This window comes from Bos grunniens, chromosome 13, assembly GCF_055505025.1.
Source record: "Bos grunniens cultivar Pamir isolate PY7600 chromosome 13, Bosgru_T2T1.0, whole genome shotgun sequence".
NCBI classification, from domain to species: Eukaryota; Metazoa; Chordata; class Mammalia; order Artiodactyla; family Bovidae; genus Bos; species Bos grunniens.
This window is the reverse complement of record NC_141177.1, coordinates 31082331-31109143: the sequence shown is the minus strand read 5'-3', so window position 1 is coordinate 31109143 and position 26813 is coordinate 31082331. Positions and strand designations below refer to the sequence as shown.

At 42.5% G+C, this 26813-nt stretch overlaps 1 protein-coding gene across 12 annotated transcripts in view; it reads right to left on the bottom strand.

The window, feature by feature from the left end:
- EBF4 (EBF transcription factor 4) overlaps positions 1–26813 on the bottom strand; it is a 59787-nt gene that overhangs the window by 7329 nt on the left and 25645 nt on the right. For all 12 annotated transcript variants that reach the window (XR_015139318.1, XR_015139317.1, XR_015139315.1 and 9 more), the window contains exons 8-11: positions 2464–2545; positions 1552–1669; positions 1336–1469; positions 1117–1243 (exon numbers count right to left, since the gene is read on the bottom strand). Coding sequence is in view for 7 of the 12 variants with exons in the window: in XM_086333121.1 (XP_086189247.1) it covers positions 1117–1243; positions 1336–1469; positions 1552–1669; positions 2464–2545 (461 nt within the window). In the remaining 5 variants the exon portion in view is untranslated. The remainder of the gene's footprint in view (positions 1–1116; positions 1244–1335; positions 1470–1551; positions 1670–2463; positions 2546–26813) is intronic.

Sequence of the window (26813 nt, the reverse complement as noted above, 5' to 3'; positions counted from 1 at the left end):
CAAGTGTCTTCGTACTTGCCATCCCTTCTCCTGGGACACCTTTTCCTCCTCACCTCTACCTCCTTATTCACCTCTCTGGTCCCAGCTTAGCAGTTTAGCCCACACTCCCACCTGGAGGTTTTCTCTGATCATCTACCAGCTCCTCCACTGTGTAACTCTACCAGCCCATGTGGTGTTCCCTGCTTGTCCCCTCTCACTCTTATATTGGAGCTCCCCAGTAAGCAGTAAGTAGGGTGCCTCTTGAAGGGCTCAGTGAATATCTCTTGGGTGGGGTGGGGCATTGGGGAGAAGTGCTGGAAGGTGGCAGTGGAGAGCATACTCTATTTGGCCAGGGGTCAAATAGAGCCAGGAAGGGGGATGAAGCCACATCTTCAGGAGTGGCCTACACGCCTGTCTTCTGTTAACTTTTTGCCCTGGCTTCATGCAAGATATGTATGTGTGTTTGTGTGCATGCAGAATGAAGCCTGGGGTGGCTTGGGGGAACCAGGAGAACCAGGAAGATTTGGGAAGCAGCAAGTTATCTGGGGGCATCTTTTTTTTTTTAACTTTTTATTTTGCTTTGCAGTATGGAAGGGGATGGCAGAGGATGAGACAGTTGGACGGGATCACCGACTCAATGGACATGGGTTTGGGTGGACTCCAGGAGTTGGTGATGGACAGGGAGGCCTGGCGTGCTGAGGTTCATGGGGTTGCAAAGAGTCGGACATGACTGAGTGACTGAACTGAACTGAATAGCCAATTAACAATGTTGTGGTAGTTTCAGGTGGATAGCAAAGGGACTCAGCCATACATTTACATGTATCCATTCTCCCTACTGGGGGGCATCTTTGAAATAAATCTCCCCATGGAGATGTTCTAGACACTGGGGAGTGCAGAAGGTAAAGCAGGTGCAGGGAGTTGCTCTGGTGGAGGCCAGGGAGGGAAACAGAAGTGAGGGAAAGAAAGTCCAGAGAGGAGGTGTCCTGGGGTGTGGGGTGAGCACCAGCAGGGGCTTAGGGAGTCTGGCCGCCTGGTCACACCACAGCGATTTGCCAACTCCCATACCAGGGCTAGTGTGTGTGACGTGGGGCTCCTTCCCGCAACCCTGGGCCTCCCCTCACCCACCTGACTCCTTACCTGTGTAGACAAAGCGTCCCGGGGCTCCCTTGCAAAACTGCTTGGATTTGTAGGACAGGGTCACCTCCACCACCCCAGGGATGTGCCGTGGGGGCGTCTGAACCCGTATGGCGTGGGGCGTGATGAGCTGCGAGGGGAGAAGGGAGGCCTGCGGGTTCTGACCCGGTGAGGGCAGGGTCCAGCCCCAGGCTGGGAGGGAGACTGGCGGGAGTGGCCCACCTCACTCCACACGAGCACGTTCCCAAACACGACCTGTAACCCGTCGAAGAAGTTGTCGCCGATGACAATGACAGTGGCGCCGCCTGTGGTCCAGCCCTCCCCAGGACTGATGGCCTTGATGCAGGGGGTGGCAGCTGGGAGGCAGGAGAGGAGCCAGGTCAGGGGCCCACGCCAAGGTGGGGACTGGGGCTAGGGTGTGGGCTGGGGGGTCCTGACCTTCGGAGGGGTCCAGGCGGCGTGCCCTGCGGCCATGCTTGGAGTTGTTGTGCACAAACATGTTGTCTGACACAGCCAGCACGTGTCCGTCCACGCTCACTGTTGTGGACACCACCACCTGTGGGGAGAGCCAAGGCCAGCCTGGCTGGGGCTCCTGGTAAGGGACTGCTGGAGAGCACTGGCAACTTGAGGCTGGTGGCTGGATACTGTAACTGTAGTTCAGAGTCACTGGCATGAGGAAGAGCTTCAGCCCCTCTGGGGCTGAGCTGGTGGAAGGGGGACCAACTAGATCAGGTGACCCTCTCACATACACAATCTCTGGCTGCCCAGGGGAATGGACCCCCAGGAGCTAGAAAAATCAAAAGCCCTGAAAAAAAAATCCTCTGACTCCTTGGGCAGAGTGGCTACTCTTTCTGCGCTCACATGCACCACAGGCTGTATCCCTGGGGCGCCAAGTCAGGAATGGGTCTTAGGCAAGTGTGAGTGAGCCTTTTGATGGGGGAGGGGGGCATCAGCTTGAAAACCCGTTGGCAGAAGCCCCACCCTTGGGAGGAAATTGGGGCTACTTCCTTCTGCCCTCTACCCTTCACTGGGAGGGGTGTGCAGGCTGGGGATGTGCTAAGGGCAGCTGCTCTCTGCTTCACGCTATGCAAATTAGCTGGGTCGTTAATCATGTAAAAATGTCACAATTAGCATCTCCTTAAGTGGGACTCTAATGAAGCCTTCCTTGGCAGCCAGAGTAAGTGGAGACAGAGCTGCCCCACCCCCAGCAGGCGCCAGGCTCCAAAACATGGGTCTGCGCAGAGATCAGCCCCTGGGGCCTTAGGGTGGCAGGGTCACATCATGCCCGCCACCCCCCCTCCCAGCAGGAAAGGGCAGGTTTGCAGGGGAGAACCCTCTCCTCAGACCCACCTGGAAGCGGCGCATGTCTCGGGGATTCCCCGCGTTCTTTAGGCAATTCTGGTTGCATTTGAGGAAGAACTTGAGGAAGAACCTGAAACAGTGTGGTGGGTGGGCTCAAGGGTCTGGGGGTTCTAGAAACAGATGGAGATCCAACTGCTTTCTGCCACGCCGCCTCCCAGCAGGGCAACTTCCCCTCTGCCTGCTCACACAAGGTACACCCCCCACATTCCCATCCTAAGCTCCATATGCACAGGGTACATGTCACACATCCAGGAGACCTGTCCCAACAACAACTTCACTGTCCAGAAAATCTCCCACCTCCACAGTCTGTAGATTACATAGTGCTTAATTATCTCACAAAGTATATACTCATCACATCTATACACAGTATGTTCATCCTAGAGAACACATCCATTATATATATACCAAATATACTTAGTACTCATGAATTATTATATACTCCACATGTAGCAGGTACTCCCACTTACCTGTAAACTTATCCCATATCATGTATATTTGTCATAGTATATGCTCATCACTGGAGAAGGAAATGGCAACCCACTCCAGTATTCTTGCCTGGAGAATTCTGTGGACAGAGGAGCCTGTTGGGCTACAGTCCATGGGGTCACAAAGGGTGGGACACGACTGAATGACTGAGCACAGCACATGCTTATCACATACATAGTGTGTTTGTATCACATAGCGTGTCCTTCCCCTAGAGTGTACCTCTCAGTCTGGAGATGTTACTCATCAGGAACAGTAAATATACTATATGTACTCTGTATATTGGAGAAGGAAATGGTACCCCACTCCATTATCCTTGTCTGGAGAATCCCACAGACAGAGGAGACTTGTGGGCTACAGTCCATATGGTCGCAAAGAGTCGGACATGACTGAAGTGACGTAGCATGCACGCACACTGGATATGCCTTATATACTACTACTCGCAAGATACAGCCATCACACATAAAGTAGACCTATCGCACTTCACAGAAGCATATATAATATGAACTCTACATCAGCCTGGACCCATGATGCACATGAGGTATGCTAATCACATACGTCTATATCATCATGCGCAGCGTATGTCCATCCTACAATGTATATGCACTGAAGGAATATGAGTATATGCATGAGTACACCATTTTTATGTTGTATGTGATTTCCCAGAATAGTCGCTGCAGACGTTGTGCTGTCATCACATGTAGCAGATTCCCCCTTCCTTCTTGACCAGCACGTCCCCCAACAAATTCCCCTCACACACAACAGACCCTCTGTCCCACTACATCCCCAGCAAACAGATCTCCTTCACACACATTCTATATCCCTTATGAGTATGCTTAGTCTCTCAGTCGTGTCTGACTCTTTGCAACCCCATGGATAGCCTCCCAGGCTCCTCTGTCCATGGGGATTCTCCAGGCAAGACTACTGGAGTGGGTTGCCATGCCCTTCTCCAGGGGATCTTCCCCACTCAGGGATCAAACCCAGGTCTCCTGCATTGCAGGCAGATTCTTTACCACCTTAGCCACCAGGGAAGCCCTATATTCCTTATACACATAGCAAACACTACACAGAGCATATCGTCAGCATATACACGTGGTGTACCTGCCAGACACACTGTACAGATACACAGTGGATACCTTCTTTTGCACATACAGTAATTAGAAAAAAGCACAGTATATGCAGTGATGTGACTGACTGTTTTTTTAGATAAACACGTGAGAACTTGATCCTTCTTTCAGGCAGTTGATGGGGACGGTGAGACCTTCTCTTCCCCCGCCCACTCTCCATGAGGTAACCATGGATAATACTCTGGTTTTGTACTGTTAGTAAACTCAGGATACTATCAGTCATCTGCCTTCACACCTGCAGGACTCTGTGAGCATCCGGGGAGTTGCTCTTTACAAACTGTAGCATTCTGGGATACAGTCTCTGGGGGTCCCAGTACAAAGCATAGCCTCCTGGGCTGCTCTATGAGCTGAGCTACTCTAGTCAGCTGCCTCAGTTGATCAGCCCCCTGGTTTTGGTCTCCAGATGTGTACATCCATTTAGCTCATCAGAGTTGCCTCCAAACTCTATGAGCATAAAATCAGATTTGTAGCAGGCTCTAAAAGCCTAGTCCCCAAAGCGGAAGTCCCCAAGTCCTGGGAGGGGTGGGCACCACCCCTGGATAGAGGTGTCCCCAGGGGCCACCCCTCAGTGGAAGGTGGCAGCAGTCGCTTTCCTGGAGATGTGTCTCCCCTCCCACCTCTGAGCCCTTAGCCCCTGTCATGTTCCCCCACACAATGGGTCCCCTTCTGGGAACCCCTTTTAGTTCTCTTTCCATAGAGCCGTTCCACCAGCACACATCTGCACCCACAGTGGACACCACCCAAACACTTTCATGTAGTGTAGACCTTCTGAACACCCCCGCAGAGCATTCTGAGGTGCAGTCACCTCCTGTGACCCTGAACAGTGCATACCCCACAGGATACCCTGTAGCACAGACAGCTTATATGGCCCCCCAATTGTAGTCACTACAGTGTAGATCCCCTATATGCCATAGTAATAACTCCCTAGACCCCTATGAGGGCCCTGTGGTGTATAGCCCTATACCCACAGTAGTTACCTCATACATGTCCCACATTTACATGGCATAGAGTGTAGACACCCTAGTCACACGTGGTGCAGACCATTTCATTTAAACTCCATATCCATGTGCTTAGGCCTTTACACAGAGCTAGAAGGAGGAGGACAAGACACTGGATAGGACTCAGTCTCTGTCCTAAAGTGGATTAATGCTAGCCCTTGGACATCACTGAAGATTCAACAAGCATGGGACACACTTCCCTTATATCCACACATGTGCCCTGGACACCCCACCCCACTCCCAAACCTGCAGAACTCTGGGATGCAGCTGGAGATGAAGACTTCCTAGGTACTGCCTCACTATGTGGCCTGGGGTAAATCTTCTCACATTTCTGGGATCCTTCCTCATCCATGAACCAGGAGAGAAGCAGTTGATGCTTGCTGAGGTCCCTTCTGATCCCGCCTTCATTTCAGCCTCCCAAAGCCTCAGGCTGCTGCTTCCTGAAGGATCCTGGCTCCCCCTGGGAGGCTCCCTCATCAACCTCTCCCATAACCCTTGCCTGGCAGGTCTCTCACCCTCTCCCTTCCCTGTACAGGTTGCGTCTGTCCTTTGGATCCACGCCAATTCCCAGTCTCTGTCTGGCCAACCTCTTCTGGCCCTTTTAGGCTACAGAGACCACCCCTCCCTGAGAACCCCAAGACTCTGCTGGTACCTCCATCTTTGCAGGCCTTTCCTGGGACATCTCAGTTTCTGAACCCCTGGTTGGCATCATCTGTAGGGTAGTACTGAATAAGAAGCAACCACACAAGGCCTGGGCTCTCTGTTGGGGGTACTGAGGCCAGTCCCCCTTTTCTTTCTTCCTGAACCTCTAGCTCAGAGCTGCACACAGTCGATGCCATCAGTGGTGGAGAGGCTGACGTCTCACCCACCGCCATCTGGTAGTTGCTGAGGCTGTGTCCAGACAGCACCCATCCAGTCAGAGGCCAAGCTGATGCTAACATTGCAGATAGCCTGCGGGTCCACCAGGGATGTTAAGCAAAATCATCTACGACTTGGAAATAAGGCAAAAAGATGACAGTGAGTTCTTTCCAAGTCATCCTGGAACAGTGGTTTTCAAAGTGTGGTGCCCAGACCAGCAGCATCAGCATCACCCGGCAACACGCTAGAAATGCACAATCTCAGGCTCCACCTGAGACTCACTGAACCAGACACTCTTGAGGTGGGACTTAGCCATTTGTGTTTTCATAAATCCTCAGGTAATTCTGATGCACCCTAGGGTTTGGGAATGACTGCTTTAGAGTGGCACTATCCAGTACGGCCGCCACCAGCCCTCAGGGGCACTGAGCACTTGAGACACGGTTAGTCTCAATTGCGGTGGGCTCTAAGTATAGAATACACGCTGGATTGCAAACATTCAGAAAAAAAGGAATGTAACAACATCTCATTAGTAATGTTTTGGTATTGATTACATGTTGAGATAATATTTTGGATATCTTGAGTTCAATAAAATATATGATCACAATTAATTTTACCAGTTTTTGTTTTTTAAAATGTGGCTACTAGAAAATTTTAAATGACAAATGTATAATGGCTTATGTCATATTTATATTACACAGTGTTTTTCCAGACTATTATGTTAACAAAGCCACCTAAGAATTAGCTGACTCTCTAGGGGAAAAAAACTTTGACTCATATTTGCTATTAATTGGGGCCAGACTATTAATTTAGGTGCTAATTTGCAGAAAACTGATGAGGTGCAAAATCATTTTTGTTGGGAGAAACAAATAACTTCTGCTTGGTAGAGAAATGAGCCCTAAAGATTACACTTTTATTGTTCTATGGACATTAACTAGTTTTGTGTCTAACTTGGCAATCTTATTTAAGTATTTTTCACATAATCTGTTTTTTCTCCCTCCCTCTCTCCTCAACTCTTTCCTCAATGGTCTATATCAGTCCTCTTAGCCTTTGAACCAGCCTTGTCATCCTGCTGGTTCTTCCATCAATAAGTTACAGAAAACTTCAATGCATCTTGAGTAATAATTTATATGAGAACCATATTTCTAACATATTGAATATTATGCTTTAACAAGGGTGACTAGCACCCAAAGGGTCCTGTCCTCCAAGGTTAGTCTCAGGAATTCTGTAGCACAGGGCCTTGAGTCAGGGGGACTGTTCTAGTCTAGAGAACCAGAAGTAGTGCCCAGATGTGTCTCCCCTCTCAACAGTACCTGGCTACCTTCAGCCTTGGAAAGGTGTCTCTGGGCCCCTCTTTCCCCACCCCGGGACAGTGACGCACCATCCACGTCCCCGGAGGCTGGAAGGCTGGGGTGGGGGGATTAACATGAGGACAGTCCAGGAAACCTCTCCATAGGCTGGCACCATAGGTGACACTTTGTTCCACTCTGAGGAGAGGAGGAGAACCCAGAGCAGTCTGAGAAGGATGAGAACGAGAATGGCATTGGCAACAGGAAGGAGGAGCAGCAGATCCTTTGAGCCATATCTGTACAGAGGTCAGATGTGCAGGCTGGGAACTGGAGAGGGCCAGGTAACTCGGTGGGAAGGGGAGCTGTAGGAGGTCACCCTATAGGGACCTAAGGCAGGAAGGCATGTGCCCTTCGTTGAGGGCCTGTGAGACCCTGCTTGTCACCAGGGAAGCATCCCCCATCCCCCCCAGCCTGGATGAGTCCTGGTACTGGTGTTTCTGAGCATCTCCCCTCCTCCACCCCATGGAACTGGAAGAGAGCTGGGGGAGGCTCCCCTTCTCTGGCTGGGATGGGCCACAGGCTTGGGGAAGCAAGATGAGGCCAAACCCACAGAGCTGGCTGACTTGTGGGTGAGCATTTTAGGATGCTGCCTGGGTTGGGGCAAGGATCTGTGCCTCACAGAAAAGTCAAGTACTAGAAGCTGCCACTAGAATTACTAGAAGAAACCACCATAAATACAAACATCAGTTACAAATATAATGCAAAACTATGCAAAAAAAAATTTAAACAGTGATCCACGTCTTATTAACTGAGCACTTAACTAGTGGCTGGAATTCTGCTGAACCTACAACTTGCATTATGTTATTTAATCCTCTTATAATCTTGCTGTAGGTCTGCAATCATCCTCACTCTATGGATGAGAAAACCAAGGATCAGCAAGGATAAATGACAAAGTCACAGTAGATGCAAAGTCAGGATACAAACTTGGGACTTTGATGAACCACTGATACTGACTGAAAAAGTGAAAATGAAAGTTGCTCAGTCCTGTCTGACTCTTTGTGACCCCACGGACTATACAGTCCATGGAATTCTCCAGGCCAGAATACTGGAGTGGGTAGCCTTTCCCTTCTCCAGGGGATCTTGTCAACCCAGGGATCGAACCCAGGTCTCCTGCGTTGCAGGTGGATTCTTTACCAACTGAGCTATGACTAGAGTCATGGAAAAGTACTTTTAATTGGGGTTCCCTCAATCCAGGCCTGCCCTAGCCACAGGGCTGCCACTGCAGGACAATGCAGCAAACCTTCCTTCAAAAGCAGTCCTGAGAGGCAAGCTGTGCAGGGACCAGGTTAGCCATTTCATGGGGATTTCCTCAAGGTGACAGATTCATCAGGGGTGCAAAGGAGACACTAAGATTCCCTTGCTCCTAGTGCGGGGCCTTTGGCTATGGTGACAGCTGCTCTCAGTCTGAGAAGATTTTCAGGATTAAAGATCAGGACTTTAAGATGAGCATACAGTTGATCACTATTGAAGTTCAGTAAAGGATAGATGTGGTTCATTATTTTATTCTGCCTATATGTTCAACATTCTTTATAATAAAAAGCTTAATAAATGACCAGATGAGTTGTGAACCGTGGTCATCCAACTAACAAAGCATTTAAAAGGTGGAAGTTCTGCATCATGACTCTGATGCCTATGATTTAAGTGAAAGGTAAGAGTAATTCACCTGCACGCCTACCTTGCCACATCCTGAACTCAGTCTAGGCTTCCTAATCATCTCTATAAATGCTTTTTATTTCTCTCTGTAAACACAACTCAAGATGAAATTAAAATGAACCTTCCTTGTCAATGGAATATTCCATACCAAAGAAGCAAATGCTGAATTGAATGTGACTCAAGTGCAAACATTTGACTTATACATAACTTCTCAAGTGTGACACCACTGCATAAGGAAAGCTCCCCTCACACAATGCTTTACTCAAGAGACACTCAATACATAAGGGAAATGTGGAGGTGACTGATGTGAGTCCTCTGGCTTCTCAAGGGGTGGAGAGCAGAGTGGGATGGAACTGCTCTTTGGAAGGCTGTGTCCAGGTATCAGGTGGGCTGGTGCCTGTCTGGATTCCCCCACTCACAGCTCCTGAGAGTGTTATTAAAAGGCTCACAGCCAGGGAATTCCCTGGGGGTGCAGTGGTTAGGACTCAGTGCTTTCACTGAGGGAGCCTGGGTTCAGTCTCTGGCTGGGGAACTAAGATTCTGCAAGCTGTGTGATATGGCCAAACAAATAAATTAAAAATAAATAACTAAATAAATGGCCTATAGCTTTCCCCACTACTGGAAGATTATCCTCAGCCAGAAGCATATGCTCCTCACCAGCAGGCCGTGGCCAAAGAAGGACCGACATCACAAGGAGGGCCAACTCTTAGTACTGTTCATATTCAGAATTCCCCAAAGGGGATTTCCCTGGCAGTCCAGTGGCTAAGACTCCGTGCTCCCAATGCAGGGGGCCTGGGTTTGATCCCTGGTCGGAGAAGGCAATGGTACCCCAGTCCAGTACTCTTGCCTGGAAAATCCCATGGACGGAGGGCCTGGTGGGCTGTAGTCCGTGGAGTTGCTAAGAGTCGGACAGGACTGAGCGACTTCACTTTCACTTTTCACTTTCATGCATTGGAGAAGGAAATGGCAACCCACTCCAGTGTTCTTGCCTGGAGAATCCCAGGGACTGGGTAGCCTCGTGGGCTGTCGTCTATGGGGTCGCACAGAGTCAGACATGACTGAAGCGACTTAGCAGCAGCAGCAGGAAACTAGATACCACAAGCTGCAACTAAGAAGTTTGCATATTGCAACTAAAGATTGAAGATCCCGTGCGCTGGAACCAAGACCTGGCACAACCACATAAATAAATACTAAAAAAAAGAGAGAGAGCTCCCCAAAGGATCAGGCTGATGCTAGACTTCGGCTGAGACTATCTCCTGGCTAAGCTGCCTCTCATGTCCGGTCCTGCTTCCCTCACTCATTTCACCCCAGAGCTCTCTTCCAATAAATCATTTTCCCAAGAAACTCTATCTCCAGCTCTGCTTCTAGGAATCTCATCCTAAAGAAATTAAGGCAGAGAGCTCTCACCAGCTTTTCCCTCCCTACATCCTGGTGAGATAAATACTTAGAGCTGAGATTATGTTCATACTTCCAAAGAGAAAGCTGTCAGGAACTGAAAGAGATGGGCTGAGCCCAGGGGCACTTGTAGCTACAGGACTGTCAGCAGCAAGGAAACAGAAATCTGATCATAAATGCTGTCTGATAGAACTTTTCCAAAAGTGATATCCAGCAGCCACCTGTGGCTTTCTTTTCCATTTTATTTTAAAAGTAGTTTATTAATTTTTATTGGAGTACAGTTGCTTTACAATGTGTTAGTTTCTGGTGTACAGCAAAGTGAATCAGTGGTACATATACATGTATCTACTCTTTTCAGACTCCCTTCTCATGTAGGTCACCACAGAGCATTCAGTAGAGTCCCTGTGCACATGTGGCTTTTGAGCATTTCAAATGATGCTAGTGTAACTGAGAAACTAAAATTTCAAAAAAAAACTTTTCTGCTATGCTGCAGAACTTGTGGTATCTTATTTCTCTGACCAGGGATCAAACCTGGGCCCTTGGCAGTGGAAGCATGGAGTCCTGACCACTAGACCACCAGGAAATTCAATAAAATTGAATTTGGCCTTGGGGGTGAAAATTAATGGAGGACCCCTCCTCCCACTTCTCCATCCCAGGTTGCACTTGGCAATAAATATCTAGTGTGATTCTGCCCTTTGCCCTCAACCTGCTTTCTCTCCCAAAATCTTCCTAGGATACTTGTTTTGAACACCTGCTTCAACCCATGTATTAATATCTTTTGCAACACTTCCTCTTTCTAGGTCTATACTGTCTGATAGGGTGGCTATGAGCCACCTGTGACTAAGTTTAAATTAATTAAAATGAAATAAAATATCCTGGCTTAGCAGGGGGTGCCTTATTTGGAAGAGTTATTTTGCTTCCAGGGAGAGTCAGGCACCAAAGGGCCTAGGCCAGAGAAAGGATGGTGAATGAGGAGGTTGGTGTGACAGTCTAAGCCCAAGTGCGGGTGGCCACAGTGGCGGTGGCCCATGCTACTTCCTGGTCTTGGCCTGGGGCAGCAGCCAAGGCTGAGTGTCCCCAGGGCCATAGCCACCTGCCAGGCCTGGACCTTGCCTTTCCACCATGATTCCCACTTGGGGCAGAGGTGGCTGCAGTGCAGATGGGCTGGGGGACTATAAATAGCTGGGGCGCATACATTAGCATGCCAATTCACCCGCACCCCATCCTCTATGCTAATGGCCCACCATGCGCCTGAACACCTTCTGTTCCCTTGCATGCATTTGCATGCACAATTAGCATAATCTTGTATAATTAATGAACAGCGTCAATTTTAGCTCCTAAGTAATTTGATTAACATGTTGATAGGGCACTTACTAGGCTCTCCAAACCTCAGGGCTGGGCATGAGGCCTGAGGAGAGGGGGAGAGGAGGTAGAGAGACTGCTAAGGGGCCCCCAGCTGCCCATGAAGAGTGGTGGTAACTCCATTTTCCCTTCATGCGGCCTGAGGGGAGAGGAGGAGGGATGAAGGGGCTGCTAAGGGGAGGCCTCTGGGCACCCCATGTGGAGAGTCTGGGACAGACTGGAGCAGTGGGTCACCTGAGCATGAAGCCCGTTTATTTTTGTGTGGACACAGACATACACACAGTCCCCGTGCATGTCTCCCCAGCCTGGGGAATCTTCTGTGAATGTGGAATATTGGATTTCAGGGGAAGAACAGAACAGGAGGAGCGACTGAGAAAAAGTAGGAGGACTGGGGGAGGGGGGATGGATGGGCAGATGGAAGCTACAGAGAAGGATAGTGTGCTTATGAGTGATTTAGGGATGTAAAGAGGAAGGTGGGGGTCCCAAGACTAAAGGGAAGAAGTTGTGTGTCCCTCTGGCCTTGGGTGGGTGAGTCAGGCTCCAAAGCCAGAGACCCTGCACTTCCTATCTGTGAATCATGTGAGGAAGAGGAGGGAGGTTGGCATGGCTTGGCAGCTTCCACAATGTGCCAAGCAAAACAGGGTAGAGAGAACAGACAGAAGGTTGAATGTTGCCCCCATCCTATTAGAGAAGGACTCATTAGCAGCTCAGACCTCCCAGGGCCCCTGGCAGAGGCTCACATTCTTCTCTTGCTCAGCTGTGTGGCCAGAGTCAGGAAGTACGTCTTTGACTCTGAATGGACTTCCCTGCTACTATCTAGGCTCAGTTTACTTACCCTCAAAGAGGATCAGTTGGGGTGAGACTGGGATGGGGGCAGTAAATAGTACTGTGGCAGGTTCTGTGCTGGTATCTCATAAATACATCTTACCTAACTTACAACATCCTTACCGACAGGTCAGCTTCGTTTGACAATGAGGAAACTGAAGCTGAGGGAAGTGAGACCTTGCTCAGAGTCATATGATGAGACAGTCCCGGTTGGCACGAGTCCCCCAACATTGACTAGCCCTTTATGGAGGGAATTTATCACTGAAATTATAGACAGTTTACTCACTAGCCACCTCCCACTCCACCTATTACGCTCCCCAGGCCTCCTCCTGCCTGTACTGTCTCTCTCCTTCAATATCCTTTAGAGGCATTGACCACAGCTCTACTCGTGCCTCAGCATGGGAGCCACTCTGACCCCGAGGTTGGCTTCAGTTGCCTAGATGTCTTCCCATAAGTCCTTGCTCTGGATTAAGGGTAGCTTGGGGACCCTTGTCCTTGTGATTAGCATCTTGTCCACGTGACTCCCAGGGCACATGGGGAATTTCTTATTAAACCCTTTTGATTCTTCTTCCCTTAAATGCACCCAGCTCTGAATAGAGTGAGGAAGGAAGTGAAGGTCATTCTGCAAGCAAGAGGGAAAACCTTTGTCCCACTTCGGCACTGACCTAGCAAGGAGGTTATAGGACTTCTATTTCCTCAAGGGGAACTACCAGAATGGGTCCTAGACAAAGAGCTGTGTTTGCAACATTGGTGTGGGAATAAAGACATCTTACTGGAAATCATGGAAGGAGACAGATGCTACTGTGAGCTTGTTTTGTGGCTGCAGAGAAAAACAGTGACATTGACCATTGGGTTAGGAGGAGGGGCTTATTCTTTCACAGCCCCCACAACCCCTTCTCATCAGATTGTATTTGTCAGGTTGTCACTTTCATGCATTGGAGAAGGAAATGGCAACCCACTCCAATGTTCTTGCCTAGAGAATCCCAGGGACGGCGGAGCCTGGTGGGCTGCCATCTGTGGGGTCGCACAGAGTCGGACATGACTGAAGCGACTTAGCAGCAGCCTGATCTAGGCACTGGGGTCTAAGTTTGTCCACAGTGGGGTGGACTAGAGCTTGCCTCTACCAGGTGGCTCAGACACGATTTGTTTCAACAGTGTCACTGTACAACATCTACTGTTCACCAGACACAATTACATACCAGAGAGTATCCACAGCCCACAATGCCTTTCCACCCACAGGAGCCAGAGGAAGAGAGCTGTGGGCCTCTCATGGGAGAAAATCTTCCCCATTCCCTCCTATACCACAGTCATCCTGGTCAATTAGGTAATTATTTAGTTTTAGAGCTGTGGCATCCAATTAGGTAGCCATACGTGGTTATTTAAGTTTGAATTAATTAAAATTAAATAAAATTTAAAACTCAGTTCCTCTGGTGGGCTGCTGTCTCTGGAGTTGCACAGAGTCAGACACAACTGAAGCGACTTAGCAGCAGCAGCAGCAGCAGCCACAGTAGACCAAATGCCCAGTAAGTACATGTGGCTAGTGAGTACCATATTGGTCAATGCAGAACATTTCCATCATTACAGGAAATTCTTTTGCAGAGTGTGTCTTAAAGTCTTATATTGTTCTCTACTTCCTCTTATCATTATGTAAAGGCTCACGTAATTACATTTTGTGTCCTCAACAGCTCTGTAAGCTTTCAGAAGGCAGGAATCATTGTTTGAACCTCTCTATCTTTTCCCAAGCCTCTATCATAGTGCCTACCCCACAGCAGGTGCTCACGGATTCATAATTACTATGACAGGATGAATGCTGTATCAAGCCCCCAAATAGAACTCTGAGAATTGAAGAGCAAGGATCTTTGAAAATCTGTTCCTCCACAAAACAACAGGAACATAGGCAAAAACTGTCAAAATCAACTTTTTCAGAATTCTGAAAATTAACAAAAGGTTTGCAACAGTCCAGGGGGTATTTATTTAAGAAAAATGGCTGAATCTTAGTAAGAACGAAGAACTTTGCAGTTGTTGTTGTTTTTGGCCATGCTACACAGCTTGTGGGATCTTAGTTCCCTAACCAGGGATTGAACCAAGGGCCTCAGCAGTGACAGCACAGAGTCCTAACCACTGGACTGCCAGGGAATTCCCTGCAGTGTTTTAATTTGCCCTATTCCCAGATCTGTAGTAGTCTCGCAACCATAGTAGTTGTAAAAACTAGCAGCCTAGTAGCCACTAAAAGGGACAGATTGGGTTTGGATCTTCTCAACAAGTTGTATTTTCATACAACTGTCACAATTTGATCTGCCTGGCAGTTCCCTGACAGCCCTATTTTCAGGACTTGTTATCTGGCCTGACTCAGAACTTGCTTAGTGGGAAAAACCCTATTCTTAGGGTATTTGTTGAAAACAACCAGTAGCAACTATTGAACACTGCTGTTGCTTGAGACAATGATAGTGGTTGAGGCAAGACAATAAGTCTGGCCAAAAAGCCTTACAGGAAAAAGTGGGAATGAGATGTTTACGGGGGGTTCTGAAAAGTTCTTATATATTCCTCAGTATCTAAATGGCCATGAGTATGTGTAGGGAAGAGCACATGCCCAGGAAAGATCCCCAGAGGCCTGAGTCTCTCCTCTTTGGCTGACCGCGAAACCCTGCACAAGCAGAAAGTCAAGGTTAAAGCAAAGTTGAAAATTGCTGGAGCATTGAATGTACCTATGTGTGCCCCAATACACACATAGAACATTTTGGCAAGAGTTGAAGACTTATTGGTTCAAGGATTTAAGGAAATGCCCGTCCAATCATGAGCTGACCGCTAATCTAACTGAATAGAAACTTTAGTGGTCACACATGACAGAAAATATAGACTTTCTATAATTAATCCAGGAAAGTCACTAAACAAACAAACAGCAACAAACACTGGGAAGGGGAATGTGATATCCAGAGTTACCACACTATATTATTAAAATATCAAGTTCTCAGCAAATAATCATGAAACATGCAGAGTAACAGGAAAGTGTGGTCTATATGTGAGACATAAAGTAGTCAACAGGAACTGTCCGTGAGGAAGTCCATATCTTAGACTTACTGGACAAAGATCTTATATCAGCTATTATAAATGTTTAAAGAACCAAAGGAAACCACGTCTAAAGAACTGAAGAAAAGTATGAGAATAATATCTCACCAAATAAGGAACATCAATAAAAGATACAAATTATTATAAAAACAAAATTTAAAAGAAAATTAACATTCTTTATTCTAAAATAAAAATTTCCCAGAAGAACTCAACAGCAGGAGAAAATGAGTTGACAGGAGAAAAACATCAGTAAACTTAAGATAAGTCCACTGAAATTATCCAGTTCTGGAACAGAAAGGAAAAAGAATGAAGACTGAACAGAGTCCATGATATTGTGAGATACCTCCCAACAGGAGAGAAGAAAAGGGGGCAAAAAGAATGAAGAAATAATATCCATAAACTTCCTAAGTTTGATGAAAAAACTTATCTGATATATAAGAAGCTTAAAGAACTCTAAGCAGTATGAACTCAAAAAAATTCACATGTAGATACATCATAGTCAAACTACTGAAAGACAAAGACAAAGAAGGAATCTGGGAAGCAACAAGGAAGAGAAGCAACTCATCATGTACAAGGGATCCAGAATAAGATTAACAACTGACTCATTAGCAGAAACCAGGGAGGTCAGAAGACAGTGGGATGATGTAGTTAAATTGCTGGAAGAAAATGATGTCAACCAACAATTCTATATCTAGCAAGACTATCCTTTAAACATGAAGGATAAATTAAGCAAGTTTACACGAATAATAAAGATGAATTAAGACATTTCTAGTGACTTCTCTGGTGGTCCAGTGATTAAGAATCCAGGTTGTAAAGCAGGGGACATGGGTTTGATGCCTGTAGGGAAACTAAGATCCCACATGCTGTGGGGCAATTAAACCCATGTATCTCAACTAGAAAGTCCACGTGCCACAAACTACAGAGTCCATGAACTTTGGAGCCCATGTGCTGTAACTACTGAGCCTATGTACCACAACTAGACAGAAGCCTATTTGCTGCAACAAAAATCACTTATGCCAGATGCTGCCAAAAAGTAAACAAAAAAAATTTTTTTAAAGGCATTTCTAGATAAAGACTAAAAAAATTCATCACCAATAGATCTTCCCTATAAGAAATACTAGGGAGTCCTTTAGTATGAAACGAAGGGTACAAGACAGTAATATGAACCTATACAGGTAAATATAAAAGACATTATAAAGGTATTTTGTTTGTAAATATCTTGTTTTTCTACTTAATTTAAAATACAATGGCACATGTGTGAGGGCAGGAGATATATTGAACACTGTACTTTTTGCTCATATTTTTTATAAATCTGAAACACTCTAAAAATAAAATCTATTAAAGAAAACATCAGAAAGCAGTATTATAAAACTGTGTTGAAGAGTTTATAATGTGTAAAGATATAATCGATAAAGATGTGATAAAGAAGAAGAGGGGGAATGGAGCTATATTGGAGCTATATATGAATCCATTATATATTGTTTTATATACTTGCATACTTTGAAATTAATCATCTAATATATATAATCTTAAATTAAGATACCACATGTAATTCCCAGGGCAATCACTAAGGAAAAAAGTATTAAGGGAGGAAGGGAGAAACTAAATATATAACAGAGAGAAAACATAGCAAAATGGCAGACATAATCCTACTTTATCAGTAATTACCTTAAATATAAATGGATTAAACCCTTCAATTAAAAGGCAGAAATTGGAAAAATGGATTAAAAAAAATCCTTCATATGCTATCTATGTGAGGGATAGTTTAGATCCAAAGACAGAGAAATAAGTTGATGATAAAAGGGCTAGAAAAGATATATTAAGAAAACTCTAACCCAAAATTGCTGGAGCAGCTTTATTAATAACACACAGAATAGACTTTAGGACAAAATTGTTACATAGGAAAAGAATGACATTTTATAATTATAAATGTGTCAATCTATTAGAAAGAAAGAACAATTATAAATATGCACACCTGATAGTAGAGCTCCAAAATACATGAAGCAAAAAATGACAGAACTGATGGAAGAAATAGATAATTCAACAACAATAGTTGTAGATTTCAATGCCCTACTTTTGATAATGGATAGAGTGACTAGATAGAAGATCAAGAAGGATCTTCATCTTTCATAAAGATTTAATTTATTATGATCAATCATAAAGATTTCATTTCCACCTAGATTGATCTGAATTAAACATGATCTCCATTAAAATGTTACACAATCAAGACTGGGAAGACAATCTTCAAAATGGGAGATAACATTTGCAAATCATACATCTGATAAGGGATTAATATTCAGAATATATAAAGAATTCCCACAACTCAACAACAACAACAGAACAAGTAACTCAGTTAAAAATGGGCAAAGGAATCCAACAGGCATTTCTCCAAAGATGATGTGTAAATGGCCAACAAGAATCTAAAAGGATGCTCGGTGTCACCTATCCCTAGAGAAATACAAATCAAAACCATAATGATATATCATCTCACACCCATTAGGGTGGCTACCATAACATTTTTTTTAAATATTTTAAACAGAAAATAACAAGTGTTGGTAAGGATGTGAGAAATTAGAACCCTGTGCTCTGATGGTGGGATTATAAAATGATGCAACTGCCATGGAAAACTGTATAGTGTTCCTCAAAGAATTTAAAAAACAATCATGACTCGGCAATCTCACTTCTGGGTATATATATCCAAATGAACTGAAAGCAGGGTCTCAAAGAGGTATTTTCATACTCATATTCATAGGATTATTCATAGTAGCCAAGAGATGAAAGCACCTGAATGTCTATCGATAGATAAATGTGGTATATACATAAAATGGAATATTATTCAGCTTTAATAGGGAAGGAAATACACGTAATATATAGCATCCTGTTACTTGCTACCACATGGATGAAACTTGAGGACATTATTCTAGTTACAAAAAGACTAATACTGTATGATTCCACTTATATGTGGTATCTAAAGTAGCCAAATTCATAGAAACAAAAGTAAAATGGTGACTATGAGGACTAGAGAAGGGAAAAATGGGGAGATGTTTAATGGGTATAGAGTGCTTTGTTTTGCAAGAAGAAAATTTTTGCAAAGAGATCTGTTGCACAACAATATGAATATACTTAACACTACTGAATTGTATATTCAAAAATAGAAAAGATGGCAAATTTTATATTGTGTGTTATTTTATCATAATTTAAAAAATGACATCAGGAAATCATTTTTTGGTAACCTAGACAATCTAACTGTAAAGTTAATATGAAAAATATGATTAAGAGTAGTTGGGAAAACATTAGAATAATGAGGATGGAGTACTAGATCTACCAGTTACTAAAACATTTTATAAATCTTTGAAAAGTAAAACATCATCATATTTACACATAAATAAATAGATAGTAGACATAATAAAATAGGATGGAAAGTTCAGAAATACACGCAATTACATTTAGACTATAGCATGGGTGACATTTATAGTCTATCCATGGGGGAAAATAGATTATTCAATAATTGCTATTGGGACAACTAGTAGCTATCAGAAAAAAGTATGGATGGACCCATATTTCCTACCTTATACCAGGATAAATTCCAAATGTATGTTTTCCTCTTCCAGCATTATGGCAGACTACATGTCTTGAAGTGCCTTCCCATTACAACTATTAATAGATCCTGTCCTTTAATCTAAAAAGTAAGAATAATCTCCAAGGATATTAAAAAAAAAAAAAGTGAGTCAAAATCTGAGTGGAAACCATGAACTATAAGGTAACACAAATATTAGGGCTGTGTGTGTTTGTGTGCTTAGTCACTTAGCTGTGTCCAACTCTTTGCAACCCTTTAGACTATATAGCCTGCTGGGCTCCTCTGTCCATGGGATTTTTCAGGCAAGAATACTGGAGTGGGTTGCCATCTCCTCCTCCAGGGGCTCTTCCTGACCCAAGGAACAAACCTGTGTCTCCTTTGTCTCCTGCATTGCAGGTGGATTCTTCACCTGCTGAGCCATGGTGGCAAATGCCAATATAAACACTGGAATGGAGAATAGAGACAACTCAGAGGAAGGACCTGGATCCTCTGAGGAACTTAGAAAGGTCCCAGGTTGATAGCACCCCCTGTTCCTGTTAGAATCAAATACAAATTCTTCCAGAAGAAAGCATACCCTGTTTTGGACCCAATTTGGTTAAACAAAATATGAGCTGAAATTATCACTGCCATAACAATAATGACAGAAACACCAAACCAAGAAACAAGCTTCATGGACGGTACCAGGAGTAATGAAAAAGAGATTTAGAACCCTAAGGACTTCAGTGTTGGAACTATCAAAAACAGAATGTAAGATAAGCACAAAAACTTTAAAGGGATATAAAACTAATTTTAAAAATGAGTAAGCAATAAGAGACTACCCAAGTAGTCTGAAAAAGAACTAAGTGGAAGTTTTCTAACTGAAAAATAAAATCACCAAAATTATAAGCTTACTATAACTAAAATTAAAAAATTATTGGGTGAATTAAACAATAGTTTAGATATAGCCAAAAAGAGAACCAGTGAGTTGGAAGATGAATAAAAATATTTACCTAGAATATAATACAGCAAGAAAAACAAGCCAGAAATAGAGAATTATTTAGGGTATATGGAGGAGAGAATAAAAGTCTAAATTGAGAGTCTCATTTAGAATGCCAGAGAAGAAAAGAGAGAAAATGAATGAGATGTAACATTAGACAAAAGCTAAGAAATTTTCAGAATTGATGAACGATATAAATCCATAGATAAAAGTAATTAATCAAATTCAAAGCAGGATTAAGAAAAATCAACAACTACACATATCAGAGTGATACTGAAGAACTCCAAAGACAGATATTCTTATATACAGCCAGAGAGAAGAGGAAATTTACCTATAAAATATGACAACTGTCGGAGAAGGCAATGGCACCCCACTCCAGTACTCTTGCCTGGAAAATCCCATGGATGGAGGAGCCTGGTAGGCTGCAGTCCATGGGGTCGCTAAGAGTCGGACACGACTGAGCAACTTCACTTTCACTTTTCTCTTTCACGCATTGGAGAAGGAAATGGCAACCCACTCCAGTGTTCTTGCCTGGAGAATCCCAGGGACGGGGAAGCCTGGTGGGCTGCCATCTATGGGGTCGCACAGAGTCGGACACAACTGAAGTGACTTAGCAGCAGCAGCAGCATAGTTGTTTTACAATGTTGTGTTAGTTTGTGCTGTACTTTTCAACAGCAATGATGGGAATATTTTTAAAATGCTAAGTTAAAAAAATAACTAAATTAATAGAATTAAATTCCCAGGAAAACTATTTTTAGAGGACAGTGATATAAAGATATTAAGAGCAAAACATAAGTGAACACGCTCTTTACCACCATAGACCTTCACTAAAGTACAAATTTCTAAAAGATATACTTCAGAAAGACAGAAAATGACCACAGAGGAAGTTGTGAGAAGCAAGAAGGAAAAGAGCAAAAAAATTTGGTAAGTCTAAAGACAAATTGTTCATATATAAGAAAAAGAATAATAACAATGAATTGAAGTGAAATGAAGTCGCTCAGTCGTGTCCGACTCTTTGCGAGTCCATGGACTGTAGCCCACCAGGCTCCTCCATCCATGGGATTCTCCAGGCAAGAATACTGGAGTGGGTTGCCATTTCCTTCTCCAGGGAATCTTCCCGACCCAGGGATCAAACCCAGGTCTCCCGCATTGCAGGCAGACGCTTTAACCTCTGAGCCACCAGGGAAGCCTATAATAACAATGGCAGAATTTAAAAAGAGCTAAAAATCTCTGCTACATGGCTTATAAATCCCTTGGACTGCAAGGAGATCAAACCAGTAAATCCTAAAGGATATCAACCCTGAATATTCATTGGAAGGACTGATGCTGAAACTGAAGCTCCCATACTTTGGCCATCTGATGCGAAGCGCTGACTCACTGGAAAAGGCCTTGATACTGGGAAAGACTGAAGGCAAAAGGAGAAGAGGGCAGCAGAGGATGAGATGGTTAGATAGCATCACCAACTTAATGGACAAGAATCTGAGGAAACTCTGGGAGATAGTGGAGAACAGTGGAGCCTGGCAAGCTGCAGTCCGTGGGGTCGAAAAGAGTTGGCTATGACTTAGCAACTGAATGACAACAAGATCAGTGGTGTGCTGGTAAATGTTTAACAAACACTTCTAGAGGGGGGAAAACCCCTTATTTATGTTTGTTGATTTCCATGGTTTTATATATATATGCTTCCCCCATGGCTGATTTCAAGCTACCAATGTGATGCTACTAAATAAGGTGTTAAGAAGAGAAGCTAACAATTTGCTCCTGTGGAACAGTATGAGCCAGCTGCAGCATACCACTGTCAAAGATCCTAATATTAGTCAGGAAAGGAATTGCAACTTTGTTAAGAGTATTTAGTAAACTTCAAGGGTAATAAATAAAAGCATAGAAATGAAGTAAATAAACTTCTAAACCAGTGAATGGAAAAACTGAATAAAATATACTCACTACATCAAACAAAATATTCATTTTTTTTTTAAATAGCAAGAAAGGAAAACAGAAACAAAAAAGTGGAACAAATACAAAGTGCAAAGCAAAAGGGTAGAAAAGAGTAGAAGTAAATCAATAATTTCAATAAGTACATAGATAAACTTAGTTAAATAGACTAGATTTAAAAAATAAGCCCATCAATATATCATTAAAAGAGAAATATCTGAAACATAGGGACATATAACGGTTGGGGAAAAAAAGGATAGATGAAAAAAGGGTATATGAGACAAATATAACCAAAAGTTGAGAGATTCTTTAAATAATATCAGATAGGGAATTCTTTGGCAGTCTAGTGGCTAGGACTCACTGTTTTCACTGCTGGGGGGCCCAGGTTCAACCCCTGGTTAGGGAACAAAGGTCCCATAAGCCACGAAGTGTGGCCACAAACATATAAATAGCATCAGATAAAACAGACTTTAAACAAAACTATTGTTAAGAATGAAGGATCAATGCTAATAAAAGGTTCAATTCAGAAGGAAGCTGTAAAATTTTAAAACTTGTTCACACTTAATAAAATAGTCAATATATATACATACACACATATATATTACTAATTATATATTAATCTTCCACATGAACTTTTAGCTTATCTTTGTAGGATAAAATTAATGAAACCCAACAATGATAAGCTGAAAGTTCGTGTAGAAGATCATAATCTCATCACTCCGTTTTTAATAGGTCAAGCAGACCTATTTAATAAATAAAGACAGACCTGAACATTACAATGAACAACTGTGAAAAAACAGGCACATATAAAATGGTAGACCCAGTTAGACACACAATGAGGTTGTGAAATTAGTAACAAAAATAACTAGGAAAATATCAAACGTTTGGAAATCAAGAAACACATTTCTACTTTTGCTTCTTTTTAAGATCGAGCCATAGTAATGGCTAATCATGGTATTACCGCATGGTAATAAATCACCACATTACCTGCGGCCTGAAAACAAAACAACAGACAAAATACACAAAGCACCATTTTTAGAGACATCAGACAATAGAGAACAATGACTCCTGAAAGACGGGAAATAAACAAGGTGAGCCTGACAAATTCCTAGCGTACTGCTTTGAGAGTCTCCAGGCTTCAGCACTGGGATGGGACACTGAGGCAGAGCACAGCACACTCCTAGTGTTGAGGAGGCAGAACGAAGTGTCCAGGGAAACCAAGGGAGCTGGACTCCATAGGATGGAGTCTCACAAAAGAGAGAAGTGCATAGAAGGAGAAACTAGAAACGTGGGCATGGGTCCCCTTGGGCATGTGAGGAAACTAACCAATGCCAAAAGGAATAAAGGGAACACATGGTGTTCACATGGTGTTCACATGGTGATGAAAACAGCCCCTATTTCTAATAACGAGACTGAAAAAATTCACAATTCATGGGATATTGGATAGAGTTCTCAGGAAGGTATTACTTTAGTAGAGGGGAAAATTAGTCCCAGATTGAGTACTGCTGTGGACCCATCTAATAAATCATTAAAATAAGACTGAGAAAGATCAAACTGTTTCCAAGTAACTTAACTGCATCCGAGAATAAAGAAGATTTACAGGAATACAAAATTATCCACCACCGGCAAGGAAAAATTCACAGTGTCTGGCATCCAATCACAGATTATGAGCTAAGTCTAGATGCAAAAACAATACGGCTCAAAATGAGAATAATCAATCAATTGATACTGACATAGAATATATACAGATTTTAGAATTAACAGGGAAAGACATTAAAAGAGGTATTTTAATTGTATTTGGTATGTTGAAAAATTTAAGCAGAGATATGGAAGATATAAAAAGATATAGATCAAACTTGTAGAGATGAAAATTAAAATATTTGAGATAAACACTATGGAAGAACATTATAGATTAGTGGGCTTCAAGGCAGAGCAGTAAAAAATATCCAAAATGAAAAACAAGAAAAACATCCCCCCAAATGAAAGAATTATTGGTGAGCTACAGGACAACCCAAGAAATTTAATACTTGGACACCTGGAGTCCCCAAAGGAGGAGGGGCAAAAAAGATTTGAAGAAACAATAGTTAAAAAAACTTTCCAAATGTAGTGAAACTGTAAACTCCTAGATCCAAAAAGATTAATGAACTCCAAGTACAAGAAACATGAAGAAAACTACACCATAGCACATCATAGTCAAATTGCTAAAAATGAATAATAAAGAAAAAATTTTAAGGCAAAGATAAAAGAAATGTTATGTACACAGTAAGAAAGATAATGATGGTATCATATTTCTTATTGGGAATGCAAGAGAAAAGACAGGGGAGCAACATTTTAAAAATAATGATAATTACTACTACTACTACTGCCAACCTATAAATCTATACCCAGTGAAAATATCTTTCAAAAAATACATGAAATATTAAAGGATGCCATTCAGGCATAATAAAAATAATACCACATGGAAACCTCAAATCTATGGAAAAGAACGAAGAGCACTGGAAATAGTTACTACATGGCTGAACGTATGTGTGTGTGTGTGTGTGTGTGTGTGTGAAGTTACTTCAGTCATGTCTAACTCTTTGCAGTTCTATGGACTGTAGCCCGCCAGGCTCCTCTGTTCATGGGATTTTCTAGGCAAGAGTACTGGAGTGGGTTGCCATGCCCTCCTGCAGGGGATCTTCCCAACCCAGGGATTGAATCCAAGTCTCATGTCTCTTGCATTGGCAGGTGGGTTGTTTACCACTAGTGCCACTTTGGAAGCCCTGGGTAAATGTATATTTTCCATATAACTCAAATCTCTTTAAAACTAATTGACTTTGAAACTAGTATCAATGTACTTTGACTAGTATCAAAGTACTGTGGGTTATAGAACATATATAAAATAAAATTCAAGACAATAGTATGAAGTGGTATAATTGAAGATAGAGGGCAATAAGTTAAAGACATGTCCTAAATTAATATTAAAATAACAAAATAAATAATTTTGCTAATAAACCAACAAAGGAGACAATGTTGAATAATTTTTAAAACCTGAATAATCTAAAAGAGTAGAAAAAAGGGAAAAGAAAAAAAAGAGACAGAAAACACAGAAAGAAAATATGAAGGTGATAAGACTCAAACCTAATCATATCAATAATCACACTAAATGTAAATGATCTAAATGTACCAATTAAAAGGCAAAGATTATCAGATTAGACAAAAAGCAGAACTATATGCTGGCTATAAGAAGTGTATATTAAATATAAAGACACAAATAGATTAAAAGGATGGAAAAGATTTATCATGCTAATAGTAGTCAAAAGAAAACTTGAATGATGATATTACTATCAAAGAAGATTTTATGGATTCATAATAAAAGGGTCAATTAAACAAAAGGGCATAAAACAATCTTATATATCTATATACCTAATAACAGTTTTCAAATTATATGAAGCAAGACTGATAGAACCTCAAGGAAAAACAGACAAATCCAGAATATCAGTTGGTCATTCCAGTACCCTTTTCTCAATAACAGGAAAAAAAGGCAGAAAATCAGTCAGGATATAGACTCAAACAACACATCAACTAACTTAACCTGTTTGATAGTTATAGGTCACTCTATCTAAAACAATAAAATACACATTCTTCCCAAGTGCACACAAAACATTTACCAAAGTAGGCTGCATTCTGGGCCATAAAATTAGTTTCAAAAGATTCAAAAGGATTAAAATTATACAAAGTGTATATTCTCTGACAATTGAATTAAATTAGAAACCGGCAATGGAATTATCCTAAGAGAATCCCCAAACTTTTGAAACTAAATAATACATGGGTTAAAAAAATTCAAAAGAGAAATTAGAAAATATTTTTAATTAAATGGAAATGAAAACATAATTTGTGGCATGATACTAAAGCAGTACTTACGGAGAAATGTGTAGCACTAAAGGCTTATTTTAGACAGAAAAAAAGTATGTTTTAGACAGAAAAGTCATTCAAATAAATGACCTCAGCTTCCACTCCAGGAGACCAGAAAAAGGAGAGGAAATTAAGCCCAAAATAAGCAGAAGAACTAATAAATATGTAAATAGGAAATAGATAAACAATGTAGAAAATCAATGAAACCAAAAGGGTTCTTTTAGAAGGTCAGTAAAATGGATAAACCTGTAGCCTGAATGATTAGGAAAAAAGAGAGAAGACATAATTTGCCAATATCAGACATGGGAATGGTGACATCACTGCAGATTCTAAAGATATGGGATACGGAATACTACAAATAATTTTATGTTGACAAATTCAATAACTTTAAAAAATGGACAAATTCCTTGAAAGATACAAATTACTAAAGTTCATTCTAGAAAAAATAGACAGCCTATTCTATTAGAGACATTAAAATTATAGTCAAAATACTTGCCACAAAGAAAAGTCCAGGCTCAGATGACTGCCAAACACTTAAGGAAGAAGTAATATCAATTATATACAAACTCTTCCAAAAAGTTGAAGAGTCAGAAATACCTCCCAACTAAATCTATAGGCCAGTATATCAGCATAAAAAGTGAAAGTGTTAGTCACTCAGTCACGTCTGACTCTTTGTAACTCCATAGACTGTAGCCTGCAAGGCTCCTCTGTCCATGGAATTCTCCAGGAAAGAATACTGGAGTGGGTAGCCATTTTCTTCTCCAAGGATCTTCCCAACCCAAGGACTGAACTCAAGTCTCTCACACTGAGGGCAGATTCTTCACCATCTGAGCCACTAGAGAAGCCCCA